The sequence below is a fragment of the Lycorma delicatula genome, chromosome 2 (genome assembly GCF_047948215.1).
Source record: "Lycorma delicatula isolate Av1 chromosome 2, ASM4794821v1, whole genome shotgun sequence".
Classification (NCBI taxonomy): Eukaryota; Metazoa; Arthropoda; class Insecta; order Hemiptera; family Fulgoridae; genus Lycorma; species Lycorma delicatula.
In genome coordinates this window covers 175,108,452-175,130,348 of record NC_134456.1, presented here as the reverse complement: position 1 = coordinate 175,130,348, position 21,897 = coordinate 175,108,452, and the positions used below count along the sequence as shown (strand labels likewise).

The 21,897-nt window shown below is 32.6% G+C and overlaps 1 protein-coding gene across 1 annotated transcript in view; it reads left to right on the top strand.

Moving 5' to 3' along the window:
- The window catches only part of LOC142320003 (uncharacterized), a 93,787-nt gene that overhangs the window by 65,335 nt on the left and 6,555 nt on the right, over positions 1-21,897 (top strand). The window contains exons 6-8 of the mRNA XM_075357684.1: positions 2,873-2,989; positions 7,935-8,082; positions 20,248-20,370. Coding sequence (XP_075213799.1) covers positions 2,873-2,989; positions 7,935-8,082; positions 20,248-20,370 — 388 coding nt within the window. The remainder of the gene's footprint in view (positions 1-2,872; positions 2,990-7,934; positions 8,083-20,247; positions 20,371-21,897) is intronic.

Sequence of the window (21,897 nt, the reverse complement as noted above, 5' to 3'; positions counted from 1 at the left end):
TTACATGTCATACATATTATCCTCATCTTGTTGGCCCATCAGGGGTTCTTATTCATTACTTGAACAGATTGCAACATACACATTAGGAATATATATATATATATATAAAATGTGGATGATTAAATTCACTGAAAATTTGTGTAATTTAATGCCGCATGTAACATCTGTTGAATATAATAACCTTAAAAATTTAACCCAATTAAAAAATCCATTAATAACTAAAAATAATTAAATAATTTTTTTTAAAAATCTAATTTCTTTGAAATGAAATATAAACAAACACTGTCATCAACTTACTACCCTTAATTTGTTGCCAACTTCAAAAAGATAAAATTAAAATATTGAAGAAATGTTAATTTTTTTTTTTTTTTACATTTATGATGGTTTTTTCTTCACTAAGTGTCAGAAATGACTTTTTTATTTCAGTCTTTTATCTTGTTTACCTTTTTTCTTTTAAACTTTAAATATACTAATTAATGCTTTCATTTCGGTGTTTACACAAAATTATAAAACACAGACCACAGTCATATATATTTGTATGTTATTGATTTGAAAACTCGCTGAGGTAGGACATTATATTTCCAATGTGAGAACAAGTTCTCATCAACTTACTTTTAAGCCACCCCTAATTATTAAGAGATTTTTATAATATTAAGGGTACAGACCTCATGCATAGTGTTGCACCAACCAACTTTTGTGTTATTGTTAATCTCCAGTTCATGGTAAAACTTGGCTGTTGTTAATTTCTTTGCTTAGCAGTAAATGAAAATCATAATTTTCTGGTTCCTGTGCCAGACAGAAGTGCAGGAACATGTCCTCTCATTGTGAATTATTTTTGCCCAGGATTGGTAATTATTTCTGATGACGCATTTGAAACCTTGTAGAAAATGTTGCTCATAACAAATGTTTTTTTTTTGTAATAGTGAAAGAAAAGGGGGATGAATTACTATTAAAAATTATTGAATTGAGATTAATAAGTATTGAATTATTAATTAGTACCAAATATGAATTAAATTCTTCTGATTAAATTTTCCAAAATTTTTTTACATATTGCCAATTCAAAGTGATAATATAATTTGAAATGCATTACTATATATTTTCTTTTTAAATGTATTATGTATTTTCTTACCAAAGTATATTAAAAATACTTTGATATTTAAACAAGTTTAAATACTTCTTGCTTTACGTCCCATAAAGCAACATGTAAAAGCAAATCATTAATTATATAAGTGCATAATTATAATAATAATGTAATTCTAATCAAGATAGTAACAAAATAATGAAAAAAAGTTTTGAAATTTTCTATAAACGCATGTAATGTTTTGTTTCAAAAATTCATATAAGTTATTTGGAGATACTTACTATGGGGCCATCAGAGGAGCTAACTCAATAAAGTTAAAAGAAAATTTTCAAATTGAGAATTTGCTTTTTTATTATTGAATCTGTTAAAAAAATAATGTAAATTTATCTTAATTTAAAAATTTTTGTTGATTGAAGTTGTATGTTTATTTTGGTGATAATAAGTAATGCATACATTCTGTCGATTTGTATTTTTATATGTATGTATATATAGTGTTCCAAAAGGGTGATGGGCAAATTTAAGGGATTGATTCAGGACATCAAATTAAATAAAAAAGTTCATGTGGACAAAAGCCCTATATCATTTCATTTTCCTCCTGTTCTCAGTTTTGTCTTTTTTCAATAAAAATATTTATCTTTTGTAATGAATGGATTCAGATATTTTAATGAAATTTGATTAAATGTACCCAATAACATATACAAAATTAAATAAGTTTTAAAAAGTGTTACATTTGAAAATTCAAAAATGGTGGCCACGTAAATATTTTAGTCATTAATTGCTTTGTAAATATTATATCTATTGAATTATATTTTTATGAGATAAATATTAAGCCTTTTATTACAAACAAAGTGACACCTCATTGGTGTCACACACACACACACACATGTTATGTAAATAAATGTAATCACTGTGTTGTTACAAGGAAGTTTATATTTAAAAATCATCAAGTTTGTCATGTTCAAAGAATTCAGGTTTAGTTGTTTATAACTTTTTGATCTGACTCTTGCATCTTCTGTACTGTTACAAGTTTCAGCTAATGTGAATCAAGCAAATTTTTTGCTCATTTTTACAACCAAATTTCTTTTGATTTCATATTTTTAAACTTGTGGAGAACAAAAAATAGTTTTTATGAATGCTTTATGTTTAGGACACTATGTATCAAATTTCCTAAGATGGTTCTGAATTTGAACTCTGTTCTATGGTCCTTAATTTTAGAAATAAAGTGGATTTATTCTGAAGAACAAAGCTATTTCTCTTGTGAAGATTTGTAAAATTTATATACATTTTGTAATTTGTGGATGGTGAGTATGCAAGGAAAAAAGAGATCTAACAGCCATAAATCATTCAGTGATCCTGTTACCTTCTTGCTTTCTTAGTGAGTAGGGAAAGGAAGGAAAATAAGTACCACTAGATGAAAGGAGGTTGGTTTAGTGCTGTAATTTCTTCATCTGTATTATTTTTATGTAACGCACCTCTTTAGATCTCTGGATCTTTCTAAATGTTTGATATTACCACTTCAATTAATTTTGGACCTTATAATTCTGTTTTGATGAAGTTCTTTTGTTGCTCCTTTCTGGCAAATGCTAGAGTAGTTCTTTCTGGTTATCTGAGGAATAACATAGCCTAAGCCTAAGCCTTGTATTTTTTTTTTGTCTGGTGGTTCTTTAGTGTCACTTCTACCAGTGTATAGATATGATAATGAGCACCAACATTATTTAGATACTCCCAAGCCCATTTGTGTCAGGTCATTATATATTTTATAATTGAATTATTGTACTTTTTTTGTTTTAGATATCAACTGTAGCAGTTACAACACGTGCAGTAAACCTTCAACCTAACTATAAATTTAGCATTTCAAATCCTGTTAATTCTCGAACATCAGTTGCTGTAACACCTGCTGCTCAAAAGGTTGGCGATTATTATTTTCTTTTATGAAACACACTAGTATTTATGAAAAGAGATTCATTATTACTACTTTCATTGTTAGTTGTGTAGAAAATTATTTTAGTCATATAATAAAATTGTCTTTAAATGAAAAAAAAATTTAATTCTTTAAGAATATTTCTGTTTTATTGTGGCTCTGACAATGTTAATGGATATTGGTAGATTTAAATGAAAATTGCAAAGTAAAACACTAACATTAAAAGATATTATTAATTAATATTACTGCTGTTTTCAATGTTAGTTTAGATTATAATGCTAATTTATGAGAAAGAAACCCCCATGAAACCTTTGCTTTTACTTCTTACTAAAAATAAATTTATGTTAGGAAATCTTTTTAAAGATCTAAGATTAAATATTACAAATTTCTATATAACTACGAGGGATACTACTTTATCTAAAGTAAAGACTCCTGGGAAAGTTCTCTCCTTAAGGTTGGCAAACCTGTGTCGTTAATGGCCACGTTAGTAATGTACTCACTGCATTGCTGTCTGTAAGTTGTTGCATTGTAGTATCTTTGATTATGTATGAGTTATTACATTATAAAATGAATAAGAAAATCAGTGTTGCCGCCGACTGAAATATGTGTAGTCATACGTTTTTTAAACCATCAAAACGTTAAGCCAGCTGAAATTCATAGGTAGTTGGTTGCTATGTATGGTAATAATGTTATGAATGAAAGAAACATCTGAAAATGGTATGAAAGGTTTAGAAATAATAGAATTAAGGTGCATGATGAAGAACGTTCAGGGAGGCCCTCGATAATCACAGAGGACTTGTTGAAACGTTGTTGATGATGAAGTCAAGAAAGATTGTCGCTCAATGCTTTCCAAACTGGCCCTTTATTTTTCATGGTGTTTCAAGAGCTGTTGCTGATCACAAAGAGACAAAAACCTGTTACAATGATGGACAGTTTTGATTCCTCAGCTCTCAGAAGAATTGTTAACAATTTTTAATTGACTGATAAAATAGTGCCTACTGTAAAAAAATTAAAAAATAAACTTCAAAATGATTTTGTTGGCAAGGAGGAGAAAAAGTAAGGAGTATATTACACAATTTAGGATTCAAGTTGGTGAAAACAACAAATAACTGAAAATTGTTGACAGAGAAACATGATGTTACAAAGAGAATTTTTTATTTGAAAGCCATTAAGATATTTCAGGAAGAAAATAGAGCAATCATATATTACATGAAAGTTATGTTTTAACTTCACAATCATTTGTTAAATCGTAGGAAGATGGCAGTCCTGAAGGAGTTCATCCACAAATTTCCAGAGGTGAAAGGGTCATCATAATAATTCATGCAGGAGGAAAAGACGGGTTTGTTCCAAATGCCTTACTGACATGCACTGCTAGCTCAAAAACAGGTGACTTCCACAATAATATGAACCACAGGAATGTTGAACAATGGTTTCTGAAAAACTTTTGGGGAAATTGAAACCAAATTCTGTAATAGTTCTCGATAACGCGCCATACCATTGTTGCAAATTAGAAAAAATTCTGAATATTGGAACTCTTAAAGCAGAAATGCAGGAGTGGCTAAAGAGATGGATTATCTCTTTTGATAAACCAATGATTAAAAGAGAGTTAGCATCAAATCCAGTTGTAACTTATTCTCTCTATAACATTTTAAAGACTGTCCCCATAACACTCGGATTTAAATTCAATAGAACTAATTTGGGGAACAATAAGACAGTGAGTGGCAGATCAAAACTTAACATTTAAAGCAGCAGATATTATTATCCTCATTGGACAAAGGTTTCTTTTATTGATGCTAATAAGTGGTTAAAATATTGAGAGAAAGTTATTGAAATTGAAAACGACTACTGGCGTTTGAATGTGCCATGGATATTGAAGTTCACAAAGTAATCGTCGACCTAAATGGTGAAACTTCTACTGATGAAACAGCAAGCGGTACTAAAGATGAGGTTCCATTGGAGATACCATCTGGAGTTGAAGAAATGACTTCATAAAGTTTGATTACAAAACACAAATTGGTAAGCTTGATGTAACTTAATTCAACTGTTAATGAAATATTTAACCTATACGGGTATCTAAATTAGATTATTTGAATAATTAAAAAATTTTAATAATTAAATAACACCATACATTATTGTATCATGTTACAATAATTTATGTTTTTGTTTTCCATGGATTTTTTTATATTTCATAATTTTTTTTTAAAGTTCTTAAAAATTACAGTTACATTTTGATTTTATTTCAGTAGTTAAATTACCTCTTTCAGCTTCAGTGTATCATGAATTATGATATAATAAATATTATATCATAAACATTTGCATTTTAGTTTCATTTGCATTTATAACAATGATATTTGTCGTCACACTTGCGATGATGTAGGACATTATTAGTAGAATGTACAGTATACTGCTTCTTGCAACAGGCTAGTGACAGCAATATCAACAATTGAATCGTAAACATCAGAATTTACACTTTCCACTTCTTCATCATTTTTGACTGGCAGAATATCACTTTTGAAGAAAGAATCTAGTTTTGTTGTTTAAGGACATGTTCTTGTCTTGTAGTTTCAGTTTGGATCATTTTTGTATTCAGCACCACTAAGTCTTTTCCTACTATCAGTCATAATGGTTATATTTTAAACAGACTTTAGATAAAAACTGTAACAAATACTTAAGTATCGCACTAAATAATATTGTGATATAACACGACACAATTTTAATATTGATCACCATTCACAGATGCCATATTTAGAGAAACATAAAGAACAAAGAAAGTTAGACAAGGTGATTGACGCTTTGTGCAGCTTGAACTAAATGAAAAGTTGGACTGTCCATTCCATTCTTTTTATCAAAAAGACCATGTATATTGTTTAATCTGTTCCGTGCTCCAATTAGGGCCATCAGCATTATTCATATGCACGGCCAGTGTTACGAGATCGAATCAAATATATTTTCAAGCAATGTGATTTTTCACATATATTGCACAATTATAATATTTAAAATTCATAATTCTTCTTTCATTTAATCTTATTTACAGGGAGGGGAATGTCATATGCTATATGAATGTAAGGTACAAATTTGAATATTTTCCTTTCTTTAGCACCTATAATCACAACAGGTCTACGTTTTTTAATTTTCTGCTTTTGGAAAAGTTATAAAATTGTCGCCTTTCGCTATAAAATTGTCGTTATAAAATTCTGCTCTAAGCTGCAACCTGCTCTGCCTATTTAGAAATACAGCCCTGGTAGTAGATGTATAAAACTATAAAATTATACATACAACTAATAGTGGAATCAAACAATGGAGGGTGTGTAATTTGTTTGAGATAGTATGGAGAAAGAAGGAAATTAGGAAGTAAGATTTATGATAATCTACAGAATGGAAATATGATGATTAAGCAATTGGGTGAGAAGGTACTGGATGTGACAATAGGAAATATTAATAATAAGAATATTAAATTATTCAATGTGTGTGAAGGCTGGATAAAGAGAAAAAAGAGATGTAGTTTTTGAATAATAAAAAAATTAAAGTTGTATGAAGAAAGAAAAACTAATGCATTAATATAGGTATGTAAGAGTAGGAATGATAGCTGTGTTGTGTTGAAGATGATGTGAATGAAATTAAGTGAAAAAGGACAGTGAAACCCAGGGTATACAAGACATTTACTTTTAGTTGAGTGGTATAAACTTAGAATATATTTATAAGGAAGAGAGAAATTGTAATTGTGGTCAAAACTGTTGGCTTACAATTTTTAATCTATTATGTCATATTCCTATTCACCAGTGCGCTTACGTTTACAATGAGATTAATGATAGAGACATAAAAATTTGATTGATAATCTAATTTTTATATATAACAGTGATGGAAAGGGAATTTTGATTGTACTGATTACCTTTTTTTAAGTTTTGCAAATTGTGTTTGAAGTATTACATATTCAAGCCAAAATTGCTTACTTTTTACTATAGTAAGTAATCTTTCCATGTCTGAACATAATTTTTAAAGAGATTAATTACGTCATTCTTTGTTTGTTTAATGATATCTTCATTGTAGCTACCATTATTATTTTATTTAATCATTGCTTAAAAGTAAAAGTTTAGAATAAAATGATAATTATAACTTAAACAGATTAAATGTGGAGTGTGTCTACTTTACTAATACTCACATTTATTCATTGAAAAAAGAAAAAAAAGAAAGATAATTTATTGGTAGATAATATTAATCTTAAGATAATGAGAAGCAAGTGGTGGCTCAGATATAATCAAAATTATTTTTAAAAAAATTTTATTACAGCATAATCAAAATATTTTGAATTTTTTTTTTCATTCAATCACGCTTGCCTGCAGTGTATTTATTAGTTAATGGATGGATGTTTCTTAATTTGGTCTCAAAAAAAAAACTTGTGTCTTCTCTAATTTTACATAAAATAGGGGAAAAATCAGTTTGTTTTAAAATTATAAACAACTCGCAGTCAAATTACTTTGAATATGCTGAATTACACTGTCTTATGTGAATTTGCTATAGCTTATTATTTTTATGCAAGATTGTAATAGAACTCTGGCTTTCTTGAAAAATGTCTTATACAGTTGTTTGAAAGGAAGGTTTTTTCTCATTTTAATTCATTTCTAGAAATAGAAGTTGAAGAGGTAAGAGAAAGTCTTGAACAAAGAAAGTATAAAAGGTTTGTATTGAATAATTGTATTAAATATTGAATATATTTGGAGGCGTTTGTAATTAATTGTATGAACACAAAAAGAAAGAACTACAAAAGAAAGTATTTAGGGATATGACTAAATAAAAATTATTCTATTACTTATCTAAATCAAGGTCTGTACACTGTATAAACTGATTTGCATTTTAAATTTTCCTTAATTGTATTCATGTATATGTTATTATATGTAAGATATTTTGATAATAGTAATTCTTTCTGATTATCAGGTAATTATTGTTTCAAGTGCGGGTGCTGTAAATAATCCAAGTATACTTCAAAGATCTTTGTGTAGCACAGTGGTTAAAATGGCAACAACAATTGCTACTACCCCTGTACTGTCAACTGTTTCTCATGTGCAACCTGTTACATCAAGTGGTAAGAAATATTTGTGTAATTTTTATTTATTAACCTAAATGTCCATCTGTACTTTTATGATATTGTTGCAGTAAAACTAAAAACACTGGGTTGATTTGAATGATTCTTTTATTGATTTATCTACTGACCTGAAAGAAAGGTTTTAGGCAAAGATTTATGTTGTTAATTTTGTAACTGATTGAGGAGTTCATCTTTAACCAAGAGCATTTCATATTTTACTGCATAATTTTTCAAGTTTCAGGTTGGTAACTGATGAATCACATTCTGTTAGAGATCGCCACACATGGTTTCTGTCAGTGAAGTTTAGAAAATAGTCAGAAATGCTTTTGTTTCATTGATAAAATTGGGTAAATCTTCTCAAGATAAAGCTGTTTAATAGAAAAATTTATTAGTTCATGTTTTTATATGCAGGCTATGAGATTTTTTTTTTCTAGTGAGTTTTTCTTTTACTAGATTTATTTTTTTAAACAGGCCAACACTTTTCAACTGTTTTCATAAAAAAAAAATTAGATTACAAAATGAGAAGATGTAATAATATAAATATTTTAGATCTAAATAATATGTATATATATATATATATCAAAGACAAAAGTATAACAACCATTTACTACCAAGAGTACAGGATTCGATAATGCTTTAGACCTTATGCTTATTTTTTTCTAATAGTGCTTTTGAGGTTTTCCCCATCATCAGTTAAACTTTTTCTACCAAATCACACATTAAATTCAAACCATTAAAATTATAACATATAATTTTAATGGCTTGGTAAATAAATATTAAATTAAAATTTTATATTTTTTAATATTTATGACTACATATTTTTAAATGTTTTAATTTTAATGGTTTGAATTTACTGTATGATTTGGAAGATAAAGTTTATCTGATACTGAGGGAAAACCTCGAAAGTGCTATTAGAAAAACATAATAAGCATAAGGTAAGAAGCATTATCAAATTCTGTACTCTTGGTGATAAACAGTTGTTATATTTTTCTCTTTGAGATATTAGTACAGAGGGGAATATGGAAAAATACAATAACAAAAGAATTGTTTTTTTTAAGTTAATATATATATATATATATATATATATATACATCATTTAGGCATAGATTTTTTTTAACAAAACTTCATAAATAGTTGAAAAATGAATATTAAATCAGGAGTATTAAATTTAACAGTAAACTTTTTGTGTGGATTTCTTGAATTGCAGTGTAATGGATGTAACTACATGGTTTGTGTGTGCGAATTGTATTGGATAGTCTAAATTTTATTTCTTTGTTCATTAAAACTGGTTAGCCATTATGGTATATAGACTGTTTAGTTCCTTATAAAAGTATGAAACATTTAATATAAATTTATTGTTCCACAGTTTTCATACAAAGTAAGAAACATAATTTTTTATAATGAATTCAGCATAGTGTAAAACCCTTTCCATATATCTACATTTTTTATTGCTGGCAATTAAAATGACACTCTTAGGGGTGCCCTTTTTTCATATAATTGTGCTTCATACAGATAATAATCCCCTTCATGTAACTATCTGCATCTGCTTCTACTAAATAATTACCAGATTTAATCAGCTGTAGTAACTGTACTGTTGGATTTAGAAAGAAATATATAGACCTAAAATTATTAGTTCTATTCAAAATTTCAGTAAAAATAAGAGTTGCCATTTAAAAAAATTATGTTTGCTGCTTTGTTGAAGAAATCAAATAAATCAAGAAATGAAATCATCATCAAATATGTGGATATAATATATTTTTAACACTTAAAAAATAGGGGAGGTTTGATACTTAAAATTTCTTATAGATATTATAGTTTTGAAGATGACAAGTGTGGCTTCCTTGAAATAAAACCCACAGTGGAGTATACTTTTTCTTACGTAGGCAGGTAGTTTTCTTGTGAGAGTTTAACTGTAGTTATCTACACAACAATTTAATTAAACTGATTTACAATGTAAGCTGGGATGCAGCACTATGGGACACTACTTATGAAGTCCTGTACAAAAGTATATGTAAGAGAAGTTGAATTACACTATTTTTTGGATGCATGATGGACTGAGTTTAAATGGAGCTAATGAAGGTAGTAAATGCATTATATAAAAAATGGTACACCTATTCAGAATTCAATCCTGGAACTTTCTGGATGAAAGAGCAGAGATTTTACAACTCTGACATAGAGGTCACCAAAAATACATATGGCAGAAGATTTCTAGGGACATAGATGGGTTTTCCATCAGCTATTACAACAAGTGTTCTGGACTGGACAGCACTCTCTTGTTTCTTTTTAGGGTCAGCTTCCTATTTAGCTGCCTTCTTGACTTCTCTATGAAAGGAGGCATCAAATGTCTGGCTTTGTCTTCTATCCATGTACTCAAATAACTGCCTAACAGATATGCCTAGTCTGCTGCTCTGTAGACCAAAGATCAACCTTTGTGAGCCCTCCAAAATCTTTTTCACAGCCTCGTGGGTGGCAAGTATAACCAGTCCTTTGCTCTCTGCTACTCATGACTAAAAGTACAACAAACTGAGGTTGTCGCCCAGGATCAGCCTGCCATTGTACTCCCTAATCAGGAGCCCTGACAACCTTCCCTCCTTTGAGGAGTTTCATAGGGACCTATCCTTGACCCTCTTGGTGTATCCAGTGTCCCCAGTGACCAGATCATGGATCAGAACAATGTCTCTGTCATTGACAGAAAACTCTTCAACTTCAGTGGTCCCAGGAAACAGTTCCGAGGGCCATTTCCTCAACACTTCCGAGGGCCAGGAACCTCATCATCAGGGATTCCCTCCTTGAACAGCCATCCTTCTAATATCTCAAACATCAGCAATATCTCAAATGTCATCAAAACATCTTTTTTTGGTCTGTGTCGCGGGAGACGTACAGGGACATGATCTATCGACATGGTGTTGGTGTCTCCCAGTTTTTCCTTAAGTACAGTTTGCTGAGTCACAAGCTATAAAATTTTATTGAGAATAGCCTTTGTAGTAGATTAAGACTAATACACTCAGAAACGCCAGATAATTCAACTAGTAAATTAATAAAACTGTTTTGGTAGTTTTTTTTTTTGGTAAATAAACCTTAACTAGGTAACTCAGTATATCTAGGTAACCTAAGTAACAACTTTTTTCCCTTCCCCTTTCTGGAACCGTTCTTGGAGCATTACCTCTGACAGGGGAAGATGCAGCCATCAGATGCCGGTATGCGAAATGCCAGAGTATCTCATTACTCGAAGACGACCCCCATACCGTCGGGTGGCTAAGTGCTCAGCTGCGGGTCTGTCCGGTTGGGCACCCTCCGGTGTCGAATTGAATTCCCTGTGGAGCTTCCTTCGAGGCATCTGTCATTCACTTTCTTAACGTAGTCCTCTATAGCCTTCCGTTCAAGGGATCCTCTCATCATAATTCTCTGAGTGTCTTCTGGATTAAACATAACCTCTGCGCCCAAGGCTTCCAGCATCTCTTGGCATTCATTCTCAAACCGTGAACATCTAAAATAAACATGTAGATAGGTCTCCACAGCACATGTCTCCTCCACAGCGGAATTCCGCATTTCACTAACCGCCTCATTATTGCGACGTGAGTAATGCATTTCTCACGTCGCAATAAGTTGCGTTGCGTTGAGTGCATTTCTCACGTCAAGGGTGACGGGCACGCACATCGCCCTTCGGTTCCTCCTCACAGCTCTCTCCGCAATCTGGCACACAGCGTCTACCGCATCAATGGCGTACCTGCCCTTTTGGAAGCCGTATTGGTTGGCGGAGAGTTCGTCCACCCTCTCCACTACCTCGGATATTCTGCGTTGGAGCATACGCTCCAACACTTTCGCTAAGGCGTCTATCACGTCCAGCGGCCGGTACGAGGAGGGTAACGCCGGGTCTCTCTCCGGTTTGAGGACTAACACCAGCAGCTGGCATCTCTACTTGTGGGGGAATACTCCCTCTGTGAGGCAAGCATTATATACCTCAAGAAATACATCCGGAACGGCCCGAACTGCTACCCTTATCACCAAATTCGGCAACCGGTCCGGGCCCGGCGCCTTCCTACGGGGCATGCGTAACGTTGCATTCAATAATTCCTTTTGTGTTAAAGGGTATGGAATCTCTCCATCATCCCTGTCGTCAGTCATTATCTCTTTTATTTGTCATTATCTCTTTTTTGTCTTTTTCCGTTCGGAAAAAGGACATTGATTATGGCCCGTACTTCTTGAGCGTTCTGCATAGCAGGGACCCTGGGTCTCATCTTTATATAGTGTATAGAAACTCATCTTCACCAATATAGTGTATGGCCTGCCCCAAGGATCTGCTTCTGCCTCCGCAATTAGCTCATTTCATGCTTTCCGTTTTGTCTTTCGAATGTATGATGCAAGGTCCTTCTTGTATTGGGCCATACGTTTCCCTGTCCTGAGGGGCAGGGAAACGAGCCCTAGTCATTTTCCTTTTGGCCGCTAGAAACAGCCGTCTCTTGTCGGCAATGACCACCAATAAACGGGAGGTCGCCCTTTCTACCTTTCTAATATGTTTCCTAGGAAGTCCGTCGCAGGCAATTTGTAACGAGGCCACTAGTCTGATGACTTTCTCTTCCGCTGAGACAGGGGCGCAGACTTCACTTAAGTCAAGCGCCTTTACGAAGGCAGCCGGGTCGAGTTCCCGAGTACTCCACCCAAAAATTATGCAAAGGCCATCCCCGCCGTTTCCCTCCTCCGAGATCACAGTGACAATAGGCCGGTGGTCAATTCCAGACAGACTTCTTCCCCCAACCTCCACTTACAGACACGCGGGGCCAGCTGAGAATTCAAAACGTAAGATCGACCACAGATCCAGTTGTGCTCCTCTTGAAGGTATGGATACCACCCATGTTCAGACAAACCAGTTCCAAAGTAGCAGCTGTATTCGCAAGGATCCTTTCCCTGATGTCCGTCCTGGCAGAGCCCCAACCCGTAGACCAGGAGTTGAAGTCTCCCGCCAGAAGGTAGGACGGTGCGTAAGAATGTCTCTGGTCAAAGCAGTCAGTGCCTCCTCAAATCTTTCGATCGTAATATTCGGCGATAAATAACAGATTATAAGAAGATGCCACCGATTCTCGCCCGTACGAAGCTTCTATCGAGGTGCACATCACGTACGGATACGCTACCACAAAGCCGACCCCCCCCCCCCGTCACTGGATAGCAGCCATCTGGGAGGGCGGGGGGGCGGTGTCATACGGCTCGGAGATGAGCACAACATCCGTGCACATCAACGATGAGTATCCAGTCAGCAGGTCATTTGCCAGCTTAGCGTGATTCAAACTAATTTGGATGACATTTAATCTGGATCATATTCGTGTCGCTACGGCCCGCCTCGAAGCACTTGAAACACCGCAGAGGCTGCTCCACGGTGTCAACCCTGTATGACACCATGCCGATCCTTACGCGACTCTTCTGTACTATGTGTGCAGCCAAGGAGGCCGGCAGTCTGCAGATTGCAGTCTTCGTCTCTCCGTAACCGGGTAGCATCGTAATCGGTAAATCATCAGATAGCTCCGGGCCACCTTCCCAAGCCCCTTTATTACACTCTCCGGCTGCATACCGCCCTCTAGATTGCGTGTGCGGAGAGCAACAGTTCTATTCTTTACTGTATGGTGCCGTTTTTATGGCAGTCGTCACTGCCTGCTTAAACGTCCCAGCGTTTTTAACTTCCTCCTTAACTCTAATCTCCATACGTTGTCCAAATTTACATATGGATAGTATCTCTGTTGTGCCTGTAATGCCAACATCTGATTTCATGGTTTTAATTAAGTCTGCGTATGATGTATTAGGCTTTAGAATAAGTGTCTCCATCCTATGCATTTGTTCCGCCAGTGGTTTGCCCCACCAGACAGAGTGAGTTCTGCCACTCGGGACGATGGCATAGTAATTATGTCTCGTCCTCCTGCCTTTACACTAATATTTTTCTTACATATACTGCTGTCTCCCCTCTGTAGATATCAGCTTGAATGTCATCAAGAATAATAATAATTAAGAATGTCCTCTGTCATTCTTAATAACTTTCTGAAACACGTCAACCAGCGCCTGGGCGAAATCATTCTCACTTCTGGAATCAACAAAGACCATGTGAAAAACATTCCTAATCGATATCCATTCTCCTGACTCTTTGCCAATAAGCATTGCTTACATGGCTGCTGACAATATATTCCCTGCTACTAGACTCAGGGTGCTCATCATCCGTGCTGCCTGTGGATGTCTCATCACCAAGCTCTCCATCAGTCTGCCCTCAGTAATCTCTTTGGTGTCCATAACTGCTACTATGTTCTTTGGGGGGTCACTACTATCCAGCATTTTTGTGTACGTATTATGGTAGGCCTTCCTGGGCCAACTCCTTTTAATAAAGTCAGCCATATCCTCCACCCTGATATCATTGTTCAATCCATTTAGTATCGGGCACCCCGTAACCATCAATGTCTGGGTAGTTGCCTCGACCATTTGGTTTTTCCTAAAAGCTCCTGCTGAATTTCGAACCAGTCTTCCGCTGATGTGAAATCTTTCACATCAACGGTAAACTCCACTAACCAATATCCTTTATACTTCTTTTAACATTTTTATCCATGTTTTCCCTGAGTTTTTTGGCTAGCTTTTCAAGCCACCGGACCATCATCTCCATGTCAAGGGGTATGTAAAAAAATATATAAAAAAATAAAAATTGAAAATGAAAAATAAAAATAAAATAAAATTGAAATGAAAAATTAAAATTCTGCCGTTTGGCTTCCTTCCTGCCCTACATAGTAGCTCTGGGGGGCAAGCCCTCCATCAGTGGGTCAGATGTTACAGTACAGTGGCAGATCCTCCATTGCTTCCTGTCTCGACATCATAGGCTCAGGAGTGACTTCCAGTTCTTCTGCTGGCTTCCCTTCCATTATTATGGAGGTGCCGGTAAGATGAACAAAAATAACATAAATTAAATATCAATATCAATAATATAGCTTGAGTAGTCAAGCTACTGACCACGCATAAACTGATAATGCCAATAAATAATATGAAATTATAATCAGTACTGAGAAATAATATTCTATTTAATATTATCTCACGAGGTAAGATAACTTAATATTGTTATTAAATATTTTCCATTAACTAATAAAAAAGACAATGTTGTTAATAGATAACAAAACCTTCAGTCCTCAATGAAAATAGCAAAAACAGTGAAAATAGCCTCTATTGCCAGAGGCAGTAAAGCTGATCGTGTAAAAGGAAGAATAAAAAGTAAGTTCGTTAATTTATAATCAAAAAATTTGCAAGACACTTCAAATAAAATTCCACCAATCAATCCCAATTGTCCGTACCAAAAACCAACCAAAAATGATAAAATCGCGAAGCAAACGAAAAACACATCCATACTGTGTGAGTTCATCTATTCGACTATTACCTAGTTAACCTAGGTTAACTATGGATATACTTTTTTGGATACTTTTTTGTTGCCTTTATATTTTATATATAACTGAAGTAAGTTACTTAATTACGTTTATTTGTCTATATGATTGTGCATCTTATAAGAACAGTTTTTATTGAAACTTGAATGATGAATTTATCTTTACTTAAATCTGAGTGATGTTGTAAATTAAATATTTTATTAACTAGTCAAAACTTTCTTTTTTGTTTTTACTTTCTTTACATTTTATAAAATAAGAAAAAAAAAAGATTTAAAATGACACAGATTCATGCCAATTATATTTGTCTTGGAAAGTGCCCTAGAAAATAAAAAAAATAAAAATGCAAAATATTTCAAGAATTAAATAAAGTCTATTAAGTTATAGCAGCTTAATAAAAATAATCTTTTTAGAATTTTAGATGGTCTTTCATCTCCAGTGTTTGTTTAACTGTTCCTTTACTTTTTTATTGTAATAGTTGGTGCACAACTTTGAAATCACTTACACCATTTAAAATTTTAACAACTTAATGTAAGAAATTTTTTTAAATTTTGACCAAGAATTCAATTTTTAACAAAAGTTATTGAAAATTGTCATATTGTATGTCAAACTGGTCCATAGAGGTATTTTTACCAAGCTGACAAATTAAGTTTAAATCAGAGGCCTCTTTTGTATTGTTTGCCAGTACCATTCTGTTATTACTTCCCGATTAACACATTCTGATGTGGTGACTATGGATTATAACAAGCTGAAGACGAACACTTGAACATCAAGATGGGATACAGCAATCTTCAGGTTCTGATTATGTTTGTGAAACAAAATTGCATAAGATATCTAGAAACTTCCAGAATGATATTTGAAACAATCTTTTTGTGTAACATTTTCTGAGCTTACAAGAAGTACTGAGTTTTGCATTTTAATGAATTATGTTGCATTCATTACCTTGCATCTGATGTGTGAGTTATCTTATTAAATTTGTTCTTTCAAAATTAATTGCCAGACGTTGCAAGATATTTGTCAAAATATTTATGGTAGTATTGTTGTTTATTGTTCTTAAAGCAGTGTTTCTTAACTTGTGGGGTGTGCCCCCCCCCCCCCCCCCCTAGGGGGCATGATAAATCTAAATTGGGGGTGCAAGCATATTGAAAAGAAGATATTATTAAAAAAAAAGTTATTAATTTACTGAATGGAAAGCAAAACAAAATACATTCTAACATAATAAATAATGAAATAAACATTTACGCTGATATAATACACTTATAAGTAGGATTGTAACAGTACTGCACAGTGTATTTAATAATTAACTCATCAATACTAAATTAAAAACAAGTTTAATAACTATTAGTGACTCCCTTGGGCCTGTCTTGCTGAGCAAAGTTTTTTGAAGGAAGGTTTAATATTAGAAATAGACATTCTGAGTACTTTTTCTACATTTAGCTGAGATCTACATTTTGTCTTCAAAGCAGCCACTGAAGAAAATCCTGTTTTGCAAAGATAGGATGTTGAAAATGGTAATAGTATATGAAATTCTCTTGTTTTCATTGCAGAAAACTCATCATCCACCCCTGCCCAAAATTTAAAGAGTGATTTATTATTAAGTTGTCTTTTGATTTCGCCACTTGCCATGAAGTCTATGAAAATTTCTTTTTGCAATTGAGAGTCCTTCAGGAATATTTTGAAATGGATCCCTAAACTGCTAGTAACTTGCTACCAAGTTGTTGTCAGCAAGAAAATACTTTTTTTAATTCTTTGCCGGCATGGCTAAATGATTTTCAATGTTTACAAAAACAACTTTCACATGTTGTTCTTCAGCCTTGTAAGTTTTAACACATTCATCCACGTTTGCAAACATTTCTAGGATTTTTGCTTTAAATTTCTGCTCCACAATTCCAATTTTCTACAAAAAGTATTAACTTATCACTCATATCCAACATATGTGTATCTGCTCCTTGGAGTTAAAGATTCAAAGTATTTAATTTCTCGAATATGTTGACCACGTATCTCAATTCCACTACAAATAAACCATATACTTGGTTTTCCTCTTCTAGAAAAATGGTGATTTCATCTCTTAATTAATAAATACGTTGCAAAAATTTCCCATGTGATAATGATCTTGCCTTGCAATAAAATAGTAAAGCTGGATGAACTGCACCCATCATCTTTACAAAGTGCAGAAAAGATTCTTGATTTTAGGGGTCTCATTTGTATATAATTTACTACTGTTAACAACCATCATGAGCACAATATTCAAAACAATATTTTCTTTGGAAGCCAGAGCTACTTTATGCATCATGCAGTGTGTGTGCAATAAAGAAGCATTGATTCTGGTTTTCTCAATGCAGTGGATCAGTGTTGCCAAATATAAAAAAATATTCACAGACACATTATGGAGATTTTTGTTTCACAAGTGCTTGTATACTTTGGAATCTTCCAGACATTGAACTAGCACCATCAGTTCATATTCTGACATAATTTTTCCGCTCTGTGTTTGCCTCGTTTATAAAATCATTTACGATAGCAGATAATGCAACTGCTGTTGCTTTAAGTTCTATTGGTTTGCAGAAAAGTAGTTCATCTACTGTTGACATACTATCACAAATCGAACTTAGGCAATGAAATGAGCATCTTTATTGCTATCTGTTGCCTCATCAAGCTGAATTGAAAACAGTTTGTCACAACTTTTTGAAAAGCTGATGCTGTACATCTTCAGCTATATCACCAATTCCACAGGCAACAGTATCATCTGATAGAGGTATGGACTGCAGTTGTTTGGCAAAATTATCAACAAACATAGTTTCTACAATCACAATTGCATCTGGCAAAATAAGCCCTTCATCAATGGTGTGAGAATTTTTATATCTGGCTATTTTATATGAAATTTTGTAAGAGGCAAGTAAAGCTTTTTCATTCACAAAGTTTTTTTTTAAAATGATGTTTGCTTTTCTTATGATTTTAATTTTAATTTGAAGAATTCTCAGGGTTTGTTAATGTACTCACTATGAAACATTTCCAAATGTTGTTTAAGTTTATTAGATTTCATGCTGTCTGCTAAGATCTGAGCAAATGACACATAGGAGCCTTTCTTCTTAATTTGCTTTTATGCTGGTAAACCCAAAATTTAAGTTTTCTTGAGAATATTTTCTTGATTTTATTTTTGGAACCACACTCATCTGTGCACTTGTTGATGCTTCACTATTGTCTAATGCTCGCTTATGCCCACTTAAAAATTTATCCATGATTCTGTAAAAATCTATTGCTGTGAATATTTAATACCATGAATTGCAGTTCACATGCAAATTACAATGTACATATTCACAATGGATTCGATAGCAATACTATCGACTCGACTGAGACTGGCTGAAATTGAATGAAGTGCAACATTTATATACATTTGCGCAGATGGTCGTACAGACATACAGAATGTTCAAGACAGATTGGAACATCTTGCAAAGCTGTGAGAATGTCCAATATGGTTGATGTAAGACAGAGCAATAGAGAGGCATTGATTCTGGTTTTCTCACTGCAGCTGATCGGTGTTGCCAAATATCGATAAATTTACTTATTCTTGGTAATTTATAAGGTTTGTAATTAAGGTCGAAGGATAGCTTTAGCGTCAAAATACTCAAAGTATCAAAGTATATTATTATTGTGTGATTGAAAATTGGGTCACAAATACTGAAAGGTTTAAAAATGCTGTCCTAAAGTATTTTTTTAATTTTATTTTGAAAATGTGTGTGCAGTTGAAAAGAAATATAAAGCTGTACCTCATCAAATGTAATTATTGTGTTCTTGAAAAATGTAGTAAAATACAAATTTATAAATGATGAAACATAAATTTCAGAAATAAATCTATGTTCCTAAACAGAAAAATAAAGTAACATTTACTGTTTTTAAGAACAAAAAGCAGAGTTTAATAACACTAGATGCAAAAGTATAAAAATAACAAAGTGAGAAACTTTGCCTTTTTTATATAATAATATTAATAGACTTTGCCTTTATTTGATTAGTACTGATGTATTCCATAAAATGTTTTTAAGATAGTGTAAAATGAGAATACTGGGCCTTCAAATTATAAATAAGTTCAATGATTTTTACTTTTTATTTACTTTACTGAAAACAGAAATATGATTTCAGAATCTAAACTGTAAAGCGTAAAAAAGTCATTCTATTTATAAATTTTTGTAGAAGCTTTACTATATTCATAGTACATTTAATATTTTTAGATGACTGTTAAAGTCTTCAGTCATTTAGCAAAATCATAGCCATTCACAAAAAAAAAATTCCTAAAGAAATGGATGCAGGACACACATTGCCATAAAAAAGTTTTTCAGAGAAGAATTGAGCTTGATTTCATTTTAGATTGATTATTTATTATTATTTGATTATTTACTGCTGTATTATTTTATACAGAAAATATGATATTATTTTTAAATATTCTTATTACATTTTATTAAATATTATAAAAATATTATTTTTATTATTATGTGATGCAGATTTAAATTTCAGAGTATTGTACCATTAATAGAATATGACAGTACTATTCATCTACAGTGAAGAGATATTTTATTTTGGTTTCTGTATTGTTAACTGTAAATTATTTTAAAAAATCTCATCTGTGTAAATCTACAGAAATTAAACAAAGCTTCAATCAGCAGAATTATGAATGGCGGTGTATGACTATACCTCGTTATTTTCAGAAAACTGATGCATTTACAGAATTTTTATTTTTTAAATTTTGAATAAATAATGATTTGTTTTTACTTTGTTACAGCTGTTACAGTAAAACAAAAACCTAAGACAGTATCTATTCCTGCAAAATGTAGGGATCCAATTGTAATTAGATCTCAGAATATCCAATTGAAATCATCGCCATCAGTTAGTCATTGTAGTCAAGGTATTTATTTTATCAGAGCTAATCTTATTTCATACTTTCCAAACCATTTGCACTTAGACAAATAACAGCTTTTCACAGTTAATGAGCAATCAGATAATACTGCCTATTACTTAATTTCATGACTGTCTTACATTTAGAAATATAAATTGTTGCAAATTTGCTATATTCTTAGTAATACGGATTAGTAAAATGCTATGAAATAATACATACTTTGGGGATAGTTTACTGGTATTGGTGCACTGGTATGTTTTACTATTACGAGCATGTTACTACTACCAGTATGTTTTAATATTTACTATTACTCCTGGAAATTGAACATACTTTGGGGACAATCAGTCATTTGTTTCTTTAATGTATTATAACCTATGTGTAAAAGAAAATCTTAATAAAATAACAGAAAAAGTACATTGTTAAACAGATCTTTGACTTTTTTTTAAACACAAAATAAGAGATATATATTTTTAAAGTTAAGATATTATGTAATGTTACTATTACAAGAGGAATTTGGTCCACTTTGATTTATTGTATGTATAAGAATCAGGAAAATTATATATTTTATATCAAAATTATATCATTTCTTATCATCTTATTCTTTAGATCAATGAATCAATGCAATATATCACATTATAGTACCAAAGTAAATTTACTAAGAATTTTCATAGTAAATTAGCATCCTTTATGGCTCAGCTGCAGTACCAAACATGCTGGCACCTTGAAATAGGTAGCAGGCAGGTGCTTTTGTGGCTATATAAGGTGGCAATTCTGATTGTGGGACTGTTTTTGTTAGAGGAGACTCTACACAGGCAAACTTGTGGCTCAAATGTTCAAGAGGTAAATCAGTACCAACTGCTCATTCTATAATCTAAAAGTGTAATTCAATTTAAAAAAAAAAATAAAATAAAAGTTTTGCGAATTGTTCACATTTTGTATATTTAAAAAGAATGAGCAGGAGCGATATAAAATGCCGAATAGCACAAGCTAAACGAGCCTTCAGTAAGAAATATAATTTGTTTACATCAAAAATTAATTTAAATGTCAGGAAAAGATTTTTGAAAGTGTATGTTTGGAGTGTCACTTTATATGGAAGTGAAACTTGGACAATCGGAGTATCTGAGAAGAAAAGATTAGAAGCTTTTGAAATGTGGTGCTATAGGAGAATGTTAAAAATCAGATGGGTGGATAAAGTGACAAATGAAGAGGTATTGCGGCAAATAGATGAAGAAAGAAGCATTTGGAAAAATATAGTTAAAAGAAGAGACAGACTTATAGGCCACATACTAAGGCATCCTGGAATAGTCGCTTTAATATTGGAAGGACAGGTAGAAGGGAAATATTGTGTAGGCAGGCCATGTTTGGAATATGTAAAACAAATTGTTAGGGATGTAGGATGTAGAGGGTATACTGAAATGAAATGACTAGCACTAGATAGGGAATCTTGGAGAGCTGCATCAAACCAGTCAAATGACTGAAGACAAAAAAAAAGAATGAAGGATATTTTTGAGCATTTTATCATTCTTGTTATTCTGG